The following is a 22,028-nucleotide window of genomic DNA, read 5'->3' on the forward strand; positions in this document are numbered from 1 at the left end:
AAGTAGCCGAGAAGCTAGCCCCATAAAGTTTTGCCTTTCCTGTAACCAAAGAAAGGCTTGAAGCTCACACTACCTCGGAGCCTTGCCAGAAGCAGATTATGTGTGTCATGAATCACTAAGTAGTAATATTTGGGACTTTTCACAGCCGTCAAACAGCTGAGGCTTAATTTCCTCAGAGTTGCCCTACAGTGTCCAGGGAAGTGGAATGTGTGAGTGAAAAGGACAGAAAAGCGTTTAGAGCCGGCCTGTTTCTGACCGTAGCCGCACGGACACTTAATCTTTATAAAAGGAGTGGGGTTTTTTTTCATATTTTGACACATTTGTATGGCACTGGGAAAAGATATCAACCTTATAAAAACTCTGTTGAGGATTATGCACAAACCACGTAGCCATTTTTTTCTGAAACTTACTGTTGTTCGAGGGGTCCTTAGATCTATGGCGTCGAAGTATTTTGTTTCACGAAATCATTAGCCCAGTTGCAAGTTTGCCCAAATGATGTTTAACGCAACAAATTCAGAAAACAGGTGGTCGGTTCCTTCGATTCAATCTTCGCCATCACCTGGATGGCTCAGAATGGATTTGCATACAAATTTATAAACCGAGTGACCCCCTGTACCTGCTTCAGAGGCGACAAAAATGAGCAACTCCACAAAACGAGGCTGCAGTCAATTGTTGAGCCGAGTACATCTACAGACTTAAACCCTATTGAGCATGCATTTTATTTCATAGGAGACCAAGGACAGTAACACCCTATCCCCCAGAAAACAGATCAACCGTGTGGGTATCGTACAACTTCGTCATTTCACCTTGAGGAATTATAACACATAAAATAAATTAAACAGTTTAAAAAATGTCATTAATTTCAATCGAATTCATTTTTATAGTAGATTTCATTCAGGTCATTAATGGCGTAATTGTTCACTTGCTAGACCTCCATGGGGCCAGCTAGTACTCAGTTATAATGTGAACAGTGATGGTCTGCTGACTGGCGACCAGTCCAGGGTGAAGTCGATATAAAGTCTGATACAAACTGAGATTGGTTCCAGTTCCCCACTACCTGAAACGGGCTAAGGTGTGTAGAATAGGGCTAGATACATGAATTCATATTTTATTCAACTTCGACTTTGCAATGTTTGACAATGCATGACTTGAAATGACTAAAATAAACACCCATAACTTACCTTTACGTTGCAGCGTTACACTCTTCATTCTCCACTTTTCGACAGCGGTGCCCTCAGTCTCCAACCAAATAAATTGAGTCGTCCGAAATGAGCTCACACTCCAAGCAGCTGTGGTAAAATACTTTTTTTTTTTTTTTAATAGAGCATTATTCCATATCTGAAATATAACATTATGGCAGAATATGCACAGAAGTCTCTTATATACTGTACTGTTTAATGTAAATGTAGTTCGCTTATATATATGTGTGGGGGGAAACGTGTGTGGGACGGGTAAGTGTTTGCACGTGTGGAAATGTGTAATGGTTTCTTCCACAATTATAACAGTAAAAGATTTACCTTTTCAATATTTTAAATACAAGTATTTGATGGTGTCTTGAAATGTCTCTGAGTATAAAAGCTGGTGTTCTGACCCTCATTAGTCCATTAATGACGATGACTCCAAAATCTCTTACTGTCATAAAACAGCTCCTTTTGATCTTATATATATATATATATATATATATATATATATATATATACTTTATATATGTGTTTATAGACTACTCAAAGAAAGCGAGGGGTTTCTTTTCTGTGATATTTCAGTATGAACCTAAAATGCACTTAATTTGAACCTTTCCAAGTCCACTGAATAAGAATCAGCTTTAATGGCCAAGTATGTAAAAACACACAAGAATTTGTCTCCGCCCTGGTACGACAATTTGACCTTCTTTAAACTTTTGAGTGCTTGTGTCTATGTGGTCAACGTTTCAGTACGTTTTGTACAACCTGCTGTCCTCCAACAAGGAGCTGAAAGACAAAATTAACACGTGGTTTTTAATCTGCATGTAAACCAAAACGTTTCCTTGTTCGGTCAGTCATTAAACAGTTTGCTTAATCGTGCTGTTCACATTTTGACATCATTATTTCACTAATTATTTCATTCATTAATATTAATCCTTGTTAGAGGACAGCAAGTTGTGCACAACAGTTGAACACGTGCAGTTAAATGTTTAGCGAAAGGTTAAATTAAGTCCAGCGCTAAGTTCATCCTGAAATTTCACCCGAAAGATGGCGATGCCTAACTTTCTGTGAGTGGTGTATATTATCTGTATTTATTCTCTTTACATCTCATCATTGCTTAGTCATATTGCACTTGAAGCGACCGTCCGGCGCCATAACAAAGCTGAAGAGGCCTTTTTGGAGAGCTCTAAAAGCACATCAAGGCATTGTCATCACCTCCAACAAAAAGGCGCTCAAATCTCAACCTCTGCGTCTCGTACTCCCACAGTTTTTCTTTTGTGTATTTGCATGTTAAAATTCTCCAGGTTGCTCATGAAATCGCCCGTCTGCGGGGGTATTGCAGTAGCAAAAGTTGTTGGTTTTTTTTTGTGTGTGTTTTTTTTTTTTTTTTTTTTTTTTTTTTTCAGAGGAACCAAAAGCATTTCTTCCTGTTCTTCTTGGTGGTCGCGGTGGGGCGCACGGCCTGGGGGGAGTCCTGTTGGCTGGGCGTGCCGGACGGAGGGGTTGAGGTCTGGGGCGAGCCCTCGGGAGGGTCGCCCACCTTCCACGTGCGGACCACCTGGCCTTCCTGAAGACGAAAGTCGTGCTCTACGCTACATTGGAAGAGGTGGGAGACAAAAAACACTGGTCAGACAGAAAAATATTTACCATGGTTATTAAGATATCCGCAAAATTCATTGTGCATACTGTAGCTAGCCGCTAGTAAAAGACACTAACGTAGCAGTCTACATCTTCACTCAGTCCTCTTTCTTAAAGAACTACAAACCGTGTCAGTGAGCGTGATAACAAATGTTTTGGTGTTCGTGGCATCACATAATTATCTTTGCCGCTTATCCTCACGAGGGTTGCGGGGAGTGCTAGAGCCTATCCCAGCTGTCAACCGGCAGGAGGCGGGGTACATCCTGAACTGGTTGGCAGCCAATCGCAGGGCACAACATAACGTGGCTTGACGGGACCTTTTGTTTACTCTTATATACTGTACTTTGTTTACAAAAGGTGCCGTCAAGCCACGTGAATGAGAACAGGAATAGGAATAAACCTGTCCAAACAAAATCTGTGCAAAACATTGACCAGAACCAATACTATTATTGATTAGCAAATTGGAGCTAACCCAAGAAGCTGATGTAGCAGTCGCAATTTTCACACAATGTTCCTTCTGGTGAAACAGCACATGTTGGTTATTATTGGTGCCGAGTCCTATCCAGCTAAGCGGAATGGGAATAAAAACAAGATGTACAAAGCTACTAAAATGAAAATTGAAAAAAAAAAAGGAACACTTTAACCTTGAACAGAACCATCATGTCTTGTTGCTGACAAGCACATTGCAGCGAACCAGCTAGCATAAACTATGGTAGCAGTTCGCGATCCTATTTGGCAAACAGCACAAGATCCATTCAAATTACTCAATATCCAAACGGGTAGCAAAAAAAGAGGAAGTTTAAAATGAGGATAATAAAAGATCCAACAGCACTGTCAAACGTTGAACACAACCATCATTACTCGCTGTATATTAGCCTATGGAAGCCTAGCAGCTAGCAGAAGATATCATCATAGCAACAACCTACATCGTTACTACACTTCACACAGTGTGAACAGATCAACTTAAATGACACAAATCAACCGAGTAAAATTTAAAAACACGTGCCTAAATAATGATTCAATTCAAATGTTTTGCGCATAAAGGGTAAGTAAAAAAAAAAAAGTAACAAAATAAATGTTTTAAAACGGGCAATTCTTGAAAGATCAATGCAAATCTTATCATTTAAAAGTTAAATACGACGGAATTGTACACATGGTGTGATTCTTTCACGTGTCGGTGTCAGGAGCCCGCATACTACTCGAGGTACTCCTGCCACGCTTTGAAAATCGTTCACTTCGAGAAAGTCCGCGTGAGATCCAATAATTTAGCGTGCAAAGGATTTCACGAGACATTTTTTTTTTTATTTCAATAGCAAGGCTGTCGAGGCTAATTTTAGAGCGAAAATGTTGAGCGTCTCTGAAATGGCGAGAAATAACACCATTGGATGACACTTTGTCATGTGACCGATATCAGCTAGCGGTGTGTCGCTTCCTGCTGTGAACCCACGCTCTCTCTCTCTTTCTCTGTCTCTCGCTCTCTCTCACTCGCTTTCTCTCTCTCTTTTTTTTTCTTGTTGTTGCCATTCCTTTGCTGCTATTCCTGCTTATTATCATGCAGTGGCCTAGTTAGCGGGTGTTTCTCATCACACGGCAGCGGCGGCAGATGCTGGGAATAAATATGAGTACTCCCACCATTGAGGCGATGCACGGCCTGCTGGAGGACTCTCAGATTTATTCCCGTGTGGCCAGAAAACAACAACCCAACGCCTCTTATTTTATTATGATTATTTTTTTTGTAATCACTTGAGATGCACACAAGGGGTTCTCACATTTTTTTGGTTAAAGGAGTGAAACACACACAGCGGCCCGCGACCCCGTGGCCTCGCTCTGTTACCTGTTACATTGGGCTCGAGGAGCTCTGCTGCAACTGGGGGGTGGGGGGGGGGGTGATATGCACCTTCAAGCTTTACTACACGTAAGCTTTCCTACTGTCATGGCTTGGGTTTTCAGTGGTGCAGGCGTGGAGGAAAAAAATGTGGAGGACCAAAGTACAGAGAAGCAGGGAGGCAAGGCAGGAGGCTCAAAAAGGTATTCCAGTTCAAAAACAAAAATGGCAACCAAGGAACAGGAAGTCCAAAAATCTCAATTCAATGTAACAAAGAAACAAAACACTCACCACTAAGAAACACGACAAAAACTAAATCTATCCATCCATCCATTTTTTTCCCGCTTTTCCCGCTGGGGGTCCCTTGGGAGGTAGCTTCAGCCGGGATACCCGGACTTCCCTTTCCCCAGCCACTTCTTCCAGCTCTTCCGGAGGGATCCCGAGGCGTTCTCAAGCCAGCCGAGAAACATCGTCTCTCCAGCGTGTCCTGGGTCGTCCCCGGAGTCTCTCTCCGGCGGGACGTGCCCGGAACACCTCACCAGGGAGGCGTACCGGGAGGCATCCGAGTCAGATGCCCCAGCCACCTCATCTGGCTCCTCTCAATGAGGACTAAACCTAAATCTAATCAAAACAAAAGTCAACCAAAGCATGGATCATGGCAGATTTCTTCCTAAGTTCAAGCACGACCAAAAATTACTTTCATACTTTCGTGACGGGATTTGAATTGCAGCATTTCCGCTGTATTTGTGTCGGGTGTTTTTGTAGCAGGTGCTTCGTAGAGCCGGTGTTATTCTTGCTGCAGAAAGGGGACTGCGTCATTGTGCTTTCAACATGAAAGTGCTATCTTGTTCTTTCACAGAAAAATCCTCAGCATCGCATCGAGCCACCAATCAAATCCCGGGAGGATTGGAGGAAATTGACAATGAAGATGAGGAACAAAAGCCTCGATGACAGCGAGAAGGAGGAGGCAACTGAGCAGGGATCGGCCTCGTCATACATAAATCATCCCGCGGGGATTCATCATCCAGTCATCGCAGGTAGGAGTGGAATTTACCTTTTTAATTTCGGGACGCAAAAAGTAGTCGGGTCCTCACAGCGTGTATAAGGTGGAAAACAGCGACAACATTTTTATTGAGAATATTTGGAGGCTGCTCAAGCAGCACTGAAGGTCTTGGCAGTGAGTCAGACCCACACTATATTAAAAACTCATAACCTCGCGCTCATCTAGTTGTCTTTTTAGCACAGTTTCATCAATGGTAGGAAGTAACAAAATACAAAAATAGATTTTTATATATATGATCTGTACTGTACTTGAATACTTCTGCCAAACCTTTACTCCCTGCATTCAAAAACCGCAACGCAAAGCCAAAAATATGTAACTAGGGAAAGATAAGAACTACAATTGTGATCTCGATTGATTAAGATCTTGTGGTTTTAGTATGTGGGTGGGGGGAAAAATATGAATTTGCTGTCTTGGTCCAGCCTAAAAAACAATTTAGCTTCCGGCCTTTAAAAAAAAAAATCCATCTAATCAGAAAAAAAACTGTGATTTTCTGCTCTTACCATGAGCTAATTTACTTTTATTTTTTTTAATGTTGTTGTTCTGTTTACTGATTATCCTCTGAGGATTTAGCTTGTAGCGTAGATATCTTCAGTGGTCCCTTGAGAAGGACCACCACGCAAGTTAATAAAAGGGGAAAACTATTTTGGCTAAAGAGAATCTTTTTTTTTTTCATGCGCCAAGTTATTAAGAGGCTGTACTTAAAAAACAACAACTTTTGCTTCAGTAAAGGAGTTGAATCAGTACTTTTACTTTTATGAGAGTACTTTGGCAGTGTGCAGTGGTGCTTTGAGGTGACTGATGCATTGGCGCTTTTTGAAGCCTTTCAAGATACGGGTCCCACTGCGAGCAAACTTAATAACATCTGGCCGCCATCAATTGACATTGATTTCCTCGCAATGGAAAGACTATATTAGTTTGTGCCGCTTATGCACCATTAGGTCTGTTCGCTAACTAGTAATCAACATGTTGAACACGGATGGACAAATATGTTCAGTAGATGCAGTACTATTTTGTGTTATTTTTATACAGGACAGTACTGTTAACTGCATGTGCCTTATATAAAACATCTTTTAAACAGAATTCGTTTTTTGGGGGGTTCTGGAACAGATTGATTCCATTTCCATTCATTTCAGTGGGGAAGGACATCACTGTATTTTCATTTTTCTGTTTTACCCTTTGAGTATCTGTATTACTACTTCAGTACACAGTGTGAGTACTTTTGCCACCTCCGAGTTTCATCCAAGCATTTTATACGTGTTTGTCTCGCACGCAACCTCATTAGTCAACCTCTGACCCTCTCCGCAGGGTTTTCAGACCAGCCACACAAACTCTGGCATGTCGATGAATAAATAAGGCAAAGAGTTGTTTACAGAGAGCAGATGAAGAACGCCGGGGGTCAAAGATCGACCACTGCGTCGAATAGCCAGTGAAAGGATGAATGATAACCGAGGAAACGCAAGAAAATAAACGCAGTCAACTCAAGACCCGCCATTGCGGTCTTGTCGTCGATTACTCGGCGGACTCCATTGGTGAGGTGGGGAAGCTGTGCAAGGTGTACAAATGAGGCGAGTTCAAATACACGACAGCGGCAGCCAAAAGCGAGGCTGGCAGCTGCAATCCGTCCGCTCTGCGGGGAGAAAATCTGTTCCCCGCAAATTCCCGGTCACCGCTTTGGTTTACTTTGGGAGGCGTCCCGGCTGACGCGCGAGGCATCTGTCGCTCGCCCGCTCGCAGCAACCCGTTTAGTCAAATGTCTCGCTCGGGAACGAGCGGCGCCGAAGCTCACCGGCAAAGCTCGCGCTTGGACAAAAGACAAACCGGGATGTTGAGAGATGGAAACGCTTGGAGACATCTGTCAAGGCCGAGTATTTCAGGAGCCATATTTTGTACCTCAAGTCGATGCTCTGATGTCATGTGCGCCGGCATCTTGAGATAGGAGTGATCCTTTTTAAGGATTTTTCCAGAAGTACTCATTCAGCCATTTTTAAAAATGTATTTATTTATTTGATTTTTTTTTTTATTTTTTTTTTTTGCTTTGACTTGCAAGCACTAAATTAATACAAGCGCTGTATGTACTGATTAATGCAATCAGATACTAGTTTTATAAACACTTCTCCAACAACAAATACTCGAAAAAAATAACAATTTACCATGTAGTCCTTGAGGTCTACGCAGTGCCTGCCGGGACCACGTTGGAGACCGCTACGGCGGACATTAGCATTTACCTGGTGTTACGTCTCATGATTATTTAATGACCATTTTGTTTGGGTAGAAATGCAGGAGAAAAGTCCGACTTTTTATCCCCCGAAGTGCACAATTAGCTGGCGGTTTGCCCCGTTTTTGTCGAACTTCTTTAACGCGGGACGTCCCCGGCATTGCAATGCAACGATCTGGAATTCATAGTCCAGCTCGCTGCCGTGACTTGTAGGTTGAATACAGCTGGCAGAGAACTTAATTATGTTGTGAGTCATTTGGAAAATGGTGGGTTTCGGTACACCTTGAGAACATGCCATTGGTTTTCAATTATAAATATTTATGCAATCTACACTAGACCTGCATTTTTCAAGAGCAGTGATTACGCTGCGAGTGGACACAATCTTGCACCAGAAGTAGCTTTGGCAAATCTGGCGGGGGAGATTGTGCACGCAGGGGTGTGAGATTGAGTGTGTGTTTGTGCGTGTGTCCACAAATGCGTGTTTGTGTGCAAAGGCACCGAAGTGTCGCTCCGCCAGGATTGCTGCTATTGAGGAAATTGGAGCGAAATCTACTGTTTCAGCCTCTTGGGCGTCTCTGTTGTGGGACAAATTTAGTGCAACATATGCGCTGAGGTGTGCTGACACAGTCTGTCCTAACAAGTCAAGCCAGCGGCCGCCCACGGAAATGATTTATCCCTGCGTTGCCGTGATGGGGATGCTGCGCCTTCGCTTACTGGGGTATATTTATTTTTGCTTCACGCGGTGGGTACGAGGATGATAAAATGGCTGCTAAATGATGCGCCGCGTGCATTATTTAGGTAGTGACTGATCGCTGCTTTAGTGGGAAAGATTTGACAGCAGAGGATTTAAATCACACTCAAGGATCCGCCGCCTCCCGCAGCAGAGAAAGGACATCGAGAAAATCAGACAATTGAATCAGACAAAACATTTTCTTGAACAAAAGTCTGTCGTCTTCCAGGTTGCGCTCACCTAACAGAACGTTCACGTCAGAGAAGGTTTACTTTTGCAAAGTTTCAGAATACTTGAAACATTTTTCACCCCCGAAAAAACACGACATGCATTCGAAGCATCAATGCGCTGAGGCGTGCATTGAAGTTCTTTCGGCGTCTGCCTTCCGCACGCATCTGTCCAAACAAAGGCCTCTTCCCAAATACGAGATGATGCGAGATATGAGCTCATAGACGCCTTCCTCAAATAACCACCGAGTACTTTCAGGAAACGTGTGAATGAACTTTTCTTTTCGAGGAGATAAGCATTTATTTTGAAACCTGAATCGCAACTCAGCAGGGTAAATGTCGTTCGCTTTTTTCATCACAGCATCCTCTGCTGGATCAGATGCGGCACTTTCCCATTAATCCTGAATCCCAAATTAGACATTTTCTTTTTTTTTTTTTTTAATTGTTTTTAAACAAATGGCTGTCGTATTTCAGGTACTAGTCAGTTAAGTGCAAGGACAAGAGAAGATTTGCTCTTGCAAGGTTTGGAACATCTGAAGTATTTCTTTGCCCCCATACATAGCACGACACGTCCATTCCTCAAAGGCCTGCATCGAAGTCTTTTCAACGTGGCTCTCTGCTCTTTTCAATCCGTTCCATTTGTCATGTGCACTTCGCTTCCTCCGTGAGCTTTTGAGGAGAGACGGACCTAAAGTATCTGGTTTCTACAATAACGGCAATCTGCGCCGGACTTTTGAAGGCGAGGGGACCTTCACCTTGTCGTGATGAGAAAGAAGAATTGCGGCAGCGTGTATAACCTGAATATAGCCCCGTCGCGGCTCAAGGTGTCTTCGCCATCTGCTCCCACACGGACTGACCCAACCGGGATGTGGTGCGTTTACTGCGATACACGTGACCGGCAGAGGTGCCCAAAATGATCACGCGCTCAGATACTACTGTAAAATAAATAAATAAATAATGTGGATAGTAAAATTAAAGCGTGAGTTGAAAAATAAATACTCCAAGGGAAATACATACAGTTACCTGAAAAATCTCCCCAAGTGCCTCGTGAAGTATTTGTACTTTATTTCCCACCACTGGCAAGCAGCTCGGAGTGAGTGGGTGTGAGTGGAAGAGCTTTAGGGATCTCATTTAGCCGTGGGCGGGTTTCAAGCGTGATTAGTATTTATATGACACATCATCCACATGAGGCAGTGAATCCCCTCAACCCCCCCCCCCAACCCACCGCCCCACCTCCTCACGGTGATGGGCACCATCTGGCTCCCGGCGTCGCCGCCAGTTGGGAGCTCTGGATGACGGCAAAAGAAGCGCTCCTTTTTTCTTTTCTTTTTTTTCCCCGCGCGCCCTCTTGGCTGCTCAGGTTTTCATGCCCGGCAGTACATCTGTCACATAAAACCAACATTGGACATGATGGCTGCACCGCTTTGTGAAAGGATTATTGAAACCTCACAGAGAATTACCGGATTTATAGTCATTTGTCCGGTGAAGCAAAGATTTTTCACGTCCGCGCAACACCGGCCACCATTTTATTTACTGCCCCCGTCGACGACGAGGATTTAACGGTTGATGAAACTGTGGAGCTGCTGTACTGCATTCTCATTCTTCTTTTGTGAGCTTTGTTCACACAGGGATCCTGCAAATACATATATAACAAACAGCCATTCACACAAACGGCCGTTGGAGTCTCAAATTCGAACGTGTCGGGCTCGCTTTTGGAACATGGGGAGAACATGCAAACTCAGCACACGGAGGCCACAGTCGAGATTCCAATATTGAACCTCACACCGATGGGGCAGCAGCGCAGGCAATGAAATAACCGGCCAACCCAACTCCAGCTCCTGACGTCACTCCTGAGACCATGCCAATTAAAAACACGCATGCGACGCACAAATACTAAAGTATATACTGTAATTACACTTCATGAATCATTATTTTTTACTTCTATGATATTATACTGTTCTTATTCAAGATATTGATAAGGTGTTTCTTTATTAGAAACGCGTAACAATTTTTAGGGGGGAGCGGGGTTGATGGTCGGCTAGAACGGATCAGCAGGATTTCCATTAATTTTAGTCAAAAAAAGGAAATGAGTAAATGGAGATACGAGTTTACTCAAAGAATGAATTCAACTTGTAAGTCAAGGTACCACCGTAAGAACTTTTAGCCCAGTCCTGTCTTTTTTTGTGTGTTGGCGAGAAAGAGCGCCGTACATAGAACACGTAATCCCCCGCCGCCCCCAGCCGTCAAATCCCCGACGACTGCTGGCTGAACATTTCATCCCCACAGTTCAGAACGAGGCCGACGCCTTCGGTGTGTATCCTCGTCCCCCCGCGCGGCGCCTGTTGCGCGGCGGCTCAGCCCTGAAGTGAAGATGGATTACTGCAGAAGAACTGCTTGGCCTGCCCTTTTACACGTTTCACACACACCACTTCTCCATTATTTGCCTCATCCATTGTGTGGCGTGCACGCACACACACACACACACACCACACACACACACAAAGAAGCAGGTCTGGAAGCTCTGACAGAGTCGTTAGAAAAAGGTCAAAGTCAAGAATCTTGACAAATCTTTCTTCAGAAAGCGAAAATATGTCTCTCACGTTCGTTTATACTGAAAACGCAGCATCCTGTATGTGTCAGGTTTCTAACCCGTTATATTTATCTCTTCTTCTCTCAGCCGCCTCTGTGTGTTAGCGGACGGAGGAGGCCACGCGCAGTTGTCGGAGGATCAATGTCTCGTCGGACACGGACAGACGGTATGTTCGAAAGAGCAAAAACCAATCTTGAAAATTGCGTCCGTGTCTGGGTTCCGGGGACTTAAACTTATTATTCGATAGGGCGGCTGACCGGCTGGCCACAGACTACTTATGTCAGGAGAACTTTGATTTACGTCACGTGTGTTGAAGCAACAAACATACAACATTTCAATTCTGTTTTCTTCTGTTGTTCCACCGCTTTCTTTGTATGAAACAAAGTGACCTCCTTTAAGGCTAAAAATAATATAAAGTCGTTCCTGAGCCATAATTATTCACGTTCATCGCCACCTATAAAAACTTCATCTATAAAATGCAAATCAATGCATAACCATAACCTTAATCCTAACCTTTCTGTGAACATGCCTGAAAAAAATGGGGTTGCAGTACATTCCAGCCAAGCGTATCCCCGATATCCTCTTAGCACCAAACAACTGCTCACATTCCCTCCATTTGAAAAGTTTGTCGAACAACCGATTGCGCATCCATTGAGAGATTCGCACCAAATAACTGTCATTGCCCCGAACAACTGATCGTAACCCCTGCGTCGACAATTTTGTCCCGAGCGACAGATCGAACCCTCCCGTCAACAAGTTTACTAGAAAACCAATTGTACCCCTTTGACAAGTTCACTGAATGACCAAACACGCGGCCCGTTAACAAGTTCAAAGAACAACTGATCGAAAGTTCCCCGTCGACAAGTCGGCCTCAGAACCAATCGCACCACCTCCTTGACAACCACCGTGCAACTATTGCATCCCCCGCCCTCACATTGTCAATTTAACCAAATTTAACCCGCCCACAATTTTGCACCAAACAACCACTGCCCCGTTAGCAAGTTCATCGGAAAAAAAAATGGCTCCCCTCGCCGTCCGTTTCTATTGTACTTAATGGATCCTAAACTTCACATCCTGGGTTGAAGCCGCAGAGAAACGGTCGATTGATTGCAGGCGATAAGAAACTAGCTCTCCCATTTATCAACTCCGACTTTCAACACTGATGCTGCGTGTTTGCATTGGACGCACTCGGGATTTGCATAATATTCCAATATGGATGTAATTCGTAGGAAAGCGAGCCGGTCCGCGAAAGAGTCGCCCTCTTAAAATTCATATCAGTTCTGTTGGCTTCGCTTCATTGCCTCTTCAAATACAGGAACACGTTCCCCCTCTGCTTCTTCCTTTTAACCTCACTCCTTTCCTGGGAATCCATCTTTATCTCCCAGGAAGTGGGCTCTTTTCACTGGCGGTTATGGTAATGTCAGAGGATTGTCAATGTTTAATGAACGGCCCAAGGCGGGATTGTGCTTCCGAAATAGCCCGACGACCGTGAACATGACGAGGGGGCTTCGTCTGTAATTTGCCCGCGCTCGTCTAAATGGGCGTACACTGACGCGTGGATTTCGTTTTGGAGAGACGGCTGCTCATTTGCGTGCCGTTATTTATAGCGCACGTGTGGGTTTCCCCGAATAATGCCGCCTTGTGTTCCGCTTCGTTTGGCTTTGATGGAAAAGCGGCAGGCTGCAGGTAGCTGCCGTCTCCTCTCCCGTACGCCCCTCACTTGCTGTTCGCATTCCAGCGAGAGGCTTTTGGATGCTGTCCTCGTCGTCCCTCACCCCTTGGGTGTGAAATAGACTTTTATTGAAGGCGCAGAAGCAGGAAGCAGATTGTGTGTGTGTGAAGGATGCAAGACCAAGCTATCTACTGGGGGGGGGGGGGGGGGGGGGACGATCACTCTTTCTGTTTGTGAAATGTCACGTTCCCCTGGATGAATCCCAGACAAAGAGGAGCTGTCAGCAGCTCCGGGCCAGTGTTGGAGCAACGTGGAGAGCATTTGATGCCTTATTAAATGTCTGCCTGGGCCACTTTGGGCGCTGAATGAACGGTGAGAGAAGAAGGACCGAGCTGTGGGGGTTGGGGGGGGGGTTACACTCATGGAAGCAGATAGAAGCAATCAACCTGACTATCGATCAGCAATCATCTACAATACGCATCCCATCAAGCTGCCGTCCATCAATTTACTCACGCGCTTGTCTGTGGATACATCCCTTAGTCACCTACGTATCACTCGCCATCTTAAGGGGGTCTTCGCTTTACGAGGGTACAACATCCGATGTTTCGGGGTTAGGAAGTAGTTGCATAATCTGGTCCTCCAGCAGCCAATTTGATGTACCAGTGAGAAAATCTGGCGGAGGTCTCGTTTTTTACACCCCTTGACAGCCTTTCAAGTAGGTTTCTGGAGAATGAAACTTTGCTGGTGGATCTGGAACATAACTTTTGCGATGAACCGGGGATCACTGTACTGTTTTCATCGTTTTGGTTACGTGGGAAATATGTTTTGTCTATTTTCTCGACTACGCACAAACGACACCACGAAGATGTCCTCAGTTTTGGACTGTCTCGATATACATTGTGAGACTACTAACAGCAAACAATTTATGAGTCACTTCACTATGCGAAACGCTCTTGTGAATCAAATATTGGTTTGCCACAGGGAGCCAAAATCGACCATGTGTCTGCTCATAACTTGAAAATCCAAAAATTACAACACTCGTAAGTCAATCGCCTGTATGTCAGTCATCCATTTATCAACAAGTTGATTTGTCCACAGATACTCTCACTGAAATCCATCTTGTCACCTGGTCCCCCCCCCCCTCCACCCCACTTCATTATTACTTTTTAAAGCCTAAAAAGCTTCTCTGATGAACTTTTAATGGCGATGAATATTCATCTGAGAGTGGTGCAGATCCGGTTGCAGTTGAATGGAGGAATGCGTGTCGAGAGTTTAAAAAAAAAAGTTGAGCTAGCGAGAGTTAACCCAGTTTCCTTCCCGCACTTCCCCAAACCCTTTTGTGGTCTACGGCAATCGAAGGTCGGCGTGCGAGGACGGAATGTCGTGTCAGTGCGGATGTGCGTCAGGAAGCGCTGATTCATGGCGGGTGTGCGGTGAGAGTGGCTTGAGATGAGTCGCTACTGTAGGCGCTGTCACAAAATGTTCGTCGGCATCACTCCTCATAGATTTCGCGTGAGTCGATAAGCTCTGGTCCTACGTGTGTCGGGGGCCCGGTGAAGGAGTCCTCCGGCGTAGCGCTGCTGCGCCTCGCACGCATATGCTGATCAGGGCTGTCGTTGACAAATGAGAGGTTACTCGCAACATCATTGCACGGTGCGCCTGAGAGACTGAGAACAATTGTTAGCTTGGAGTTTCAGTTGCAAAAAGACAAAGTGCTTTCACACTGAAACCAAATCTGAGAGAAACTGGACTCCAAGGCGAGGTACGCATATAATATTCGGGTTTGGAGAAGTGTAAATCAAACTAGTAACCCTTCACATTGATCAGTACTTGCAAGAAGTTGCTCTGTTTCAAACAGGTTGGTGCCTTTTTTGGGTGATTACATTCAGCCAAATGAACAATAATCAGTGAATGAAATTCATCCATCCATTTTCTTAGAGCCGCTTGTCCTCACGAGGGTAACGGGAGTACTGGAGCCTATCCCGGCTGTCGACGGGCAGGAGGCAGGGTACACCCTGAACTGGATGCCAGCCAATCGCAGGGCACATAGAGAGAAACAGCCGGACTCACAATCAAACCTTGGGGCAATTTAGAGTTTAGAGTAGAATTCATGTTTTTGCATGTTTTTGGGATGTTGGAGGAAACCGGAGTGCCTGGAATAAAACCTACGCAGGCACGGATCGAACCCGGGACCTCAGAACTGTGAGGCCAACAACGCTTTCCAGCTGACCCACCCGTGCCGCCTGAATAAAATTCAATCTAAAAACAAAACCAAAAATACGCTTTAGCAATTAACTTTAATGCAAAATCGATGGAATAATTATCATTGATTCGAATTTGATTGTGACAGCCCAAGTACACTTTTTTTTTTTTTTAACAAATGCAATCTGATCAATTGCAAATGACTATTAGTATTTTATATTCTTGGGAAACGCAGTAAAATTTGGGCATCACTTCTCATTGGGTCCAGTCAGTGCGCGACAACCAGCTATCCCAAATACTTTGCATTTCCCCTCATTGCATGTGCAAAATAAAGCTATCGCCACATGTCAAAATACATCACTGGTCAGATTGAAATGTCTAGCATCAGTGACAGGACTTAAAGAGTAATAGAACCGACTGGTACTACCCGCCGTACCATGTGAGCCGTCGGGTCGTTAGCTTCGACTTAACGTCCTGGGCGGTTTATTTGTGCGTTGCGATTTGCAGTTTCAAAAACAACAGTTCTGGAATCACCCCCGCTGCAGCCTTGACTCAATTATCTACCGCCCAGCGCAGGCGATGACAGATTGCCTTTAGAAAAGAGAAAGGGGGGAAAAAAAAAAAAACACCGGGTGGACTTTTACTTCGGCCGCAAACATCGAATCCTGAGTCATTAATCTATGTGCAAGCAGCTGCTTGTGGAGCTCCTCCAGCCAAATGCGTGATGGAGCAAACGAGTGAGGAAGAGCCGAGATAAAGCGGCGGAGTGCAGATCTGATTAGGCGGCACTCCGCGGGGATTAAGCACAACGGCTCCTTGTTAGACTCTACTTTACTCTCACGTCGGCCATTAGCAACAAAATGATGACACGGAGGCGTCGCTAATTAACTCTGCCGCACGGTCACACAATCGAATCCTACGTATTAATACGCAATCAATGCACCGCCGCCGCCCGATAAATAGCATTGGAAGTGTCATGGGTAATTCTCGTCGTACTATGAGGGCTTTTTTTTTTTTTTTTTTCTTTCAACAAACGAAGCGCTCAGTTAGGGAGGGATTCCTTCTCGGGTACAAAGTGTTCAAAATGTAATATTCTGACGCCAGCCGCGTTTGCATGCAAAAGTAGCATTAGCATTTTTACATAAGTTCTCCCCTGGAAAGAGGTCCGGAGAACAAACGCTACACGCTTTAACACTCCACATCCCGTGTCGTTAAGTGAGATGTAGTGTGCCTAATTTTCTGCTTACATTATTCAGCTAAAGAGGCCAGAGTAGACTGCAAACTACAACTCCACAAATTTAGTTTAGTTCATATAGCTCTGACAAAACAACGCATTATTGTCTTGTATTGGATCTCATTACAACGATGTCTGCTATTTATTGATTTTAAACAATATATGTATATTGTTCTCCAGCGTTTCTTTTTTTCTTTGTGTCAGGATGTGGGAATACTTTTCTATAATCTATATCCACAGTCATTTTTCTCAATGTATGGGGAACATGCACGTTAGAGGGGGATTTTCCAGCAAGAGATGAACGTCTCTTGCCGCTTGGGCAAACGTGCCCTCGTTCTGGCCGTGCCGCAGGAGTATGGGGGGGGGGGGGGGGATTTTCAGTCTTAGCAAATAATCACAGACTTCTCCCGCGTGCAGAGGAGTCATTTCCCGCTTTCTTTCCACTCTGATAGCTCGGAATGAAAAGTTATTCAAAATCCTGCGGTTGGCCGGCTTCCCTCTCATTCGGCGATTCTCCCTCATTTAGCAAAGCTGTGCAATTAGAAATGGGAGACAATTCAAATCAATGAAGGTGACAAGCTATCTTTTTTTTTTTTAATTTATTCAACACATTTCATCTGCTGCTGCAAGCAGTTCTGCTTGCTCCTCAAGAAAAGAAAAAAATCCTGATTAGCAACTAATCGAGTTCAAGCAATACCCCACATTCATCAATGCAGTTTTCACGGTTTATTAAACTGCACAAATCAGCAATGCTACGTATCATAACTGCGCCACGGGACCAGTTCATTTATTTATACTCCTTTCTCATTGTTATTTGTTTACATGCAATGCAGCGCTACTTTTTACTTGCTAAAAAGAAGTCTGAAAAAAGATTGCATTAAATTTTTAGGGTCTGTATTTCAATAGGGAATATTGATTTGATAAATGAGCATAAACAGGATAAACGTGACGAAATCAAATTAGCAGCTCGGTTGTGGAGTGGATCAATGCAAGTCAAGTCAAGGTGCCACCGTTCATGTTCTCTTTTAAATACAAACATGTGCTTTTGTTTGAATAGCGGTGGCAGCGTCTGGGATGCGAAATCATAGCTGAAATTTGTTTTCGGTGTTCGAGAAGGATAAGCCGTGAAGTTGGGGCTCGGATTGATGTTTTTCAGGAGCTTTCGAAAAGTTGTGTTGCATTTGATGTGCCTGGCGGGTCAAACTGGGGTGAAGGCAACATTCTGGTCTCAAATCACTCCCGCATTCCTCCAAACTCTTTTTCCCTCCCCCCGTGGGAGCGTTTCATCTCCACTGATGTAATGTGCTTCAGCTTCACTTCTTCTTTTCTTTTTTTTTTTTTTTTTTAATTGATGGAATCTGTCCTGTCGGATGTTCCGGCTTCTCCATCACACCACTCGTCGTCCCCCCCTCGCCCAACACTTTTTTTTCTTCCCCCATCACCTTGGCAGAGCAGACAATCCGCCCCATCGCGCATTAACAGGAGGCTTGACGGACGACCCGGCGGAATCATCTCATCTGATCCGTGAAAGCGCGATGTGATGATGATGACTAATGTCTGATTAGGGGAGCGCGAGAAATGCTCCAGACCGTTTCAATCCACACGCGTCTATTATCACTTTTTTTTTTTTTTTTTTTGCCAAAAGTGATGTTCCTGCTCTGCGATGGTCCCATCTGCTGAGATGAACATCGACTTAGTTGGAGCTTTTAACACCTGGCCTACTACTACTACTACTACTACTACTACTACTACTACTACTACAGATACATCTCAATAAATTGGAAACGTGTCAGAAGCTGCATTTAATTTGGTACTTCAGTGAAAGTGAAAGTCATATTACAGTTGATAGATGGACTACACACACTGAGTAAAATATTTAACGTGATATTTCATGTATAACCACCATGATGGTAGTTTACAGCAAACTAGAAATCCAAAATTCACCAGTTCTTAAAAAAAAAAAAAAAAAATACTACTTAACAACAATTTGGTGGGGGTGGGGCTATTTATGGTCATAATTAAAATAATGTAAGTTTGCTTTCGGCTTGTCCCATTAGCCCATATTTGTTTGGCACAGTTTTTACACTGGATGCCCTTCCTGACGCAACCGCTTTCGGGGAATGGAGGCCACAGTGGGATACGAACTCAAGATACAATGATTAGAATAACAATAATAATATTAAATATTATTTTTGAGTTGAGGCGGCACGGTGGGGCAGATGGAAAAGCGTTGGCCTCACAGTTCTGAGGACCCAGGTTCAATCCCAGCCCCGCCTGTGCAGAGTTTCCATGTTCTCCCCGTGCCTGCGTGGGTTTTCTCCGGGCCCTCCAGTTTCCTCCCACATCCCAAAAACATGCAGCATTAATTGGACACTCGAAATTGCCCCTCGGTGTGATTGTGACTGCGACTGTTTGTCTCCATGTGCCCTGCGATTGGCTGGCGACCAGTTCAGGGTGTACCCCGCCTCCTGCCTGTTGACAGCTGGGATAGGCTCCAGCACTCCCCGCGACCCTCGTGAGGATAAGTGACAAGAAAAATAGATAGATGGACGTATGGATTTCATGCATAAATCCCATGATAGTAGTTTACAGCATACTAGAAAATCCAAAATTCACCAGCTCTAAAAAAAAATACTACTTACCAACAATTTGGAAGCAGTGGAGGGGGTATAATAATAATAATAATAATATATATATATATATATATATAATTAAAATAACAATAATAATATTAAATATTATTTTTTTAGTTGGGGTAGGTTACACATTACGACATTATTTAGCTTATTTACAATAAGACGAACCTTTTATGAAGCTTGTTTCAACCATTATTAATTGTTCATGCTTTTTGTAATATAGATTTACAACCGGTGTTTTCGGAAAGTTGTTTATATGTTTTGTTTGAGCAGGCGCAGTTGTGTATGCATTACCCGACACATCACTATTTTAATATGATGGTTTTAAATGCTCCTTTGATGCGGTCAGACTTGGGCAAACTTCACAAACTGATCCGGGAGGAAGGGGATCGTCTATTCTAGGTCGAGTCGGGATACGATTACCATTTGTTTGGCCATCAGGCGAATGTCACAAGCGTCGGAAAGCCGTAGGAACCATTTTATATATGAGCGTGCCCGAATAATAAGGCGACGGGCGCGCCGCTAAATCTAATCGCGCGACGGCATCAGTCCGACTCGTGTACCTGCCACCTTCGCCCAGACTTGCAGTTAAGAGGATGGATGAGGAACGTGGAGCTGTTCATTGTGTTGTTGTTGTTGTTGCACTAGTGCGTTCTATGAGTTATGACATTGTTTGTCTGCCATGTGAGGTGTCGAGGTGAAAAGCTCAATCACCTGAGTCATAATCAAATTAGATTTGCCCATGCCTAGCCCTGTGCGAGACGGCTCTCTTTTCCCCACGCTGCTTTGTTACACGTTAATAACGCTATTTGGATTTATTGCTGAGCACAAAGACTTCACCAAAAAAAGATGGCGGTCCCAATGCGGAGGTGTCAAACCCCTACGTCGACTCGCCTCGGTTTTTCCCTTTAAATCCACCCATGAAAAGGATAATAAGCAAATGCAGGGGTGATTATGTAATATGATGGAGCGATTATTAGGGTTCCCACGCAGAACATATTCAGGAAGGGACTAGAAGTGGAGTTGGTAACTGCCAGGCACTTTCGCCGTACCCCTAATATTTAGACAAATAAAGTGCAGCTTGGCGGCACGGTGGAGCAGCTGGTAAAGCGTTGGGCTCACAGTTCTGAGGACACGGGTTCGATCCCGGTCCCGCCTGTGTGGAGTTTGCATGTTCTCTCCCTGCCTGCGTGGGTTTTCTCCGGGCACTCCGGTTTCCTCCCACATCCCAAAAACATGCAACATTAATTGGACACTCTAAATTGACCCTAGCTGTGAATGTGGATGTTTGTCTCTATTTGCCCTGCGATTGGCTTGAATAAATTCTATTTCTATATTTTTTTAAAACATTTATTCTTGTTGGAAGTTTAATTTTGCAGTGTTAAAAAGGCGAGCGTGCGATTTTTGTTTTCCCTGAATCAGATTTTAATCCCACATAAAGCATCTCGGCGAGTCGCAGGTTCGGCGATCGATACGCAAGTGCACAGTCATGCGAGGGAGCGACTCTGCGCCCCTTCGCGGCGATGAGGCCATAAGAGCGAATTCCCAGAATTGATGTGATGCGCGATGACAGCGCAATGCACAGTAACCGCGCGCCGAGACACGCAATGTGCTCTCGTTGCCTTAACATGTAACGGCCAGGGATGCGGCAAATAGCCGCATTTAGCTCGCGTTTACGCTGCAGGTCCGAGTGCCCCATTCTGAATTAATGTATATGTCGTATTTTTAGGGAATGTCTATTTCAAGTGACACGTATCCCAGAAGGGATGAAACAACCCACATGCAGAGACAAATTGCATGTAACACTGCAAATCTCAACACAGTAAACTGAAATACTTTATGCATACACAGTACAGTGGTTCCTTGACTTGAAAGTATTTTTTACGTGACCCAGTTTGTCACCCTATTTAATCATACTGTGTATCAAATCAATGTTCCCTATTGAAATGTAATGAAATGCCATTAATCTGTTCCAATGCCCATCCTCCCAAAACTTCTTCTTCTTTTCCTTTCGGCTTGTCCCGTTAGAGGTCGCCACGGCGTGTCGTCTTTTTCCATCTAAGCCTATCTCGTGCATCTTCCTCTCTAACACCCAACCGTCCTCAAGTCTTCCCTCACAACATCCATCAACTTTTTCTTTGGTCTTCCTCTCCCTCTTTTGCCTGGCAGCTCCATCCCCAGCACCTTTCTACCAATATCCTCACTCTCTCGCCTCTGGACATGTCCAAACCATCTAAATCTGCTTCCTCGAACCTTGTCTCCAAAACATCCAACTTTGGCTGTCCCTCTAATGAGCTCATTTCTAATCCTATCCAAATTGCTCACTCGAAGCGAGATCCTCAACATCTTCATTTCTGCCACCTCCATTTCTGCTTCCTGTTGTCTCTTCAGTGCCACCGTCTCTAATCCGTACATCATGGCCGGCCTCACCACTGTTTTATAAACTTTGCCCTTCATCCGAGCAGAGACTCTTCTGTCACATAAAACACCGGACACCTTCCGCCAGCTGTTCCAACCTGCTTGGACTCGTTTCTTCACTCAGAGGCCACATTTGTTTGTGTGTTTTAATCGAGAGAAATGATACTTTATTGTATAAAATGATCATAGAACCTCCATATTGCTCAAGTCGGTGCTATCATCAACCATTTTGCTTACTTAATGATGGGCACAACTCTAATGTAGCATGTTCACACCATATTGTTAGATTTTCAGACTCACAGTGGATGTTCTTTTGTGCAGTTTTCCCAAATACGGGTGTCTACACGTCACCAATTGGTGTATTTAGATGACGTCAAGATAGCTTTGTGTATATGCC

The 22,028-nt window shown here is 44.3% G+C and overlaps 1 protein-coding gene and 1 long non-coding RNA gene across 3 annotated transcripts in view; one reads left to right on the plus strand and one right to left on the minus strand.

Annotated features, from left to right (window-relative positions):
- Positions 1-1,209: 1,209 nt before the first annotated feature.
- The window catches only part of LOC133491214 (uncharacterized), a 38,301-nt gene continuing 17,482 nt past the window's right edge, over positions 1,210-22,028 (minus strand). For both annotated transcript variants that reach the window (XM_061802161.1, XM_061802160.1), the window contains exon 4: positions 1,210-2,773. In XM_061802161.1, the coding sequence (XP_061658145.1) occupies positions 2,584-2,773 (190 nt within the window). In that variant the 3' untranslated portion in view covers positions 1,210-2,583. The remainder of the gene's footprint in view (positions 2,774-22,028) is intronic.
- LOC133491216 (uncharacterized) overlaps positions 2,648-22,028 on the plus strand; it is a 42,598-nt gene continuing 23,217 nt past the window's right edge. The window contains exons 1-3 of the long non-coding RNA XR_009792372.1: positions 2,648-2,787; positions 5,504-5,681; positions 11,557-11,635. This is a non-coding gene — a long non-coding RNA (uncharacterized LOC133491216). The remainder of the gene's footprint in view (positions 2,788-5,503; positions 5,682-11,556; positions 11,636-22,028) is intronic.

The sequence above is a fragment of the Syngnathoides biaculeatus genome, chromosome 17, assembly GCF_019802595.1.
Source record: "Syngnathoides biaculeatus isolate LvHL_M chromosome 17, ASM1980259v1, whole genome shotgun sequence".
Lineage (NCBI taxonomy): Eukaryota > Metazoa > Chordata > Actinopteri > Syngnathiformes > Syngnathidae > Syngnathoides > Syngnathoides biaculeatus.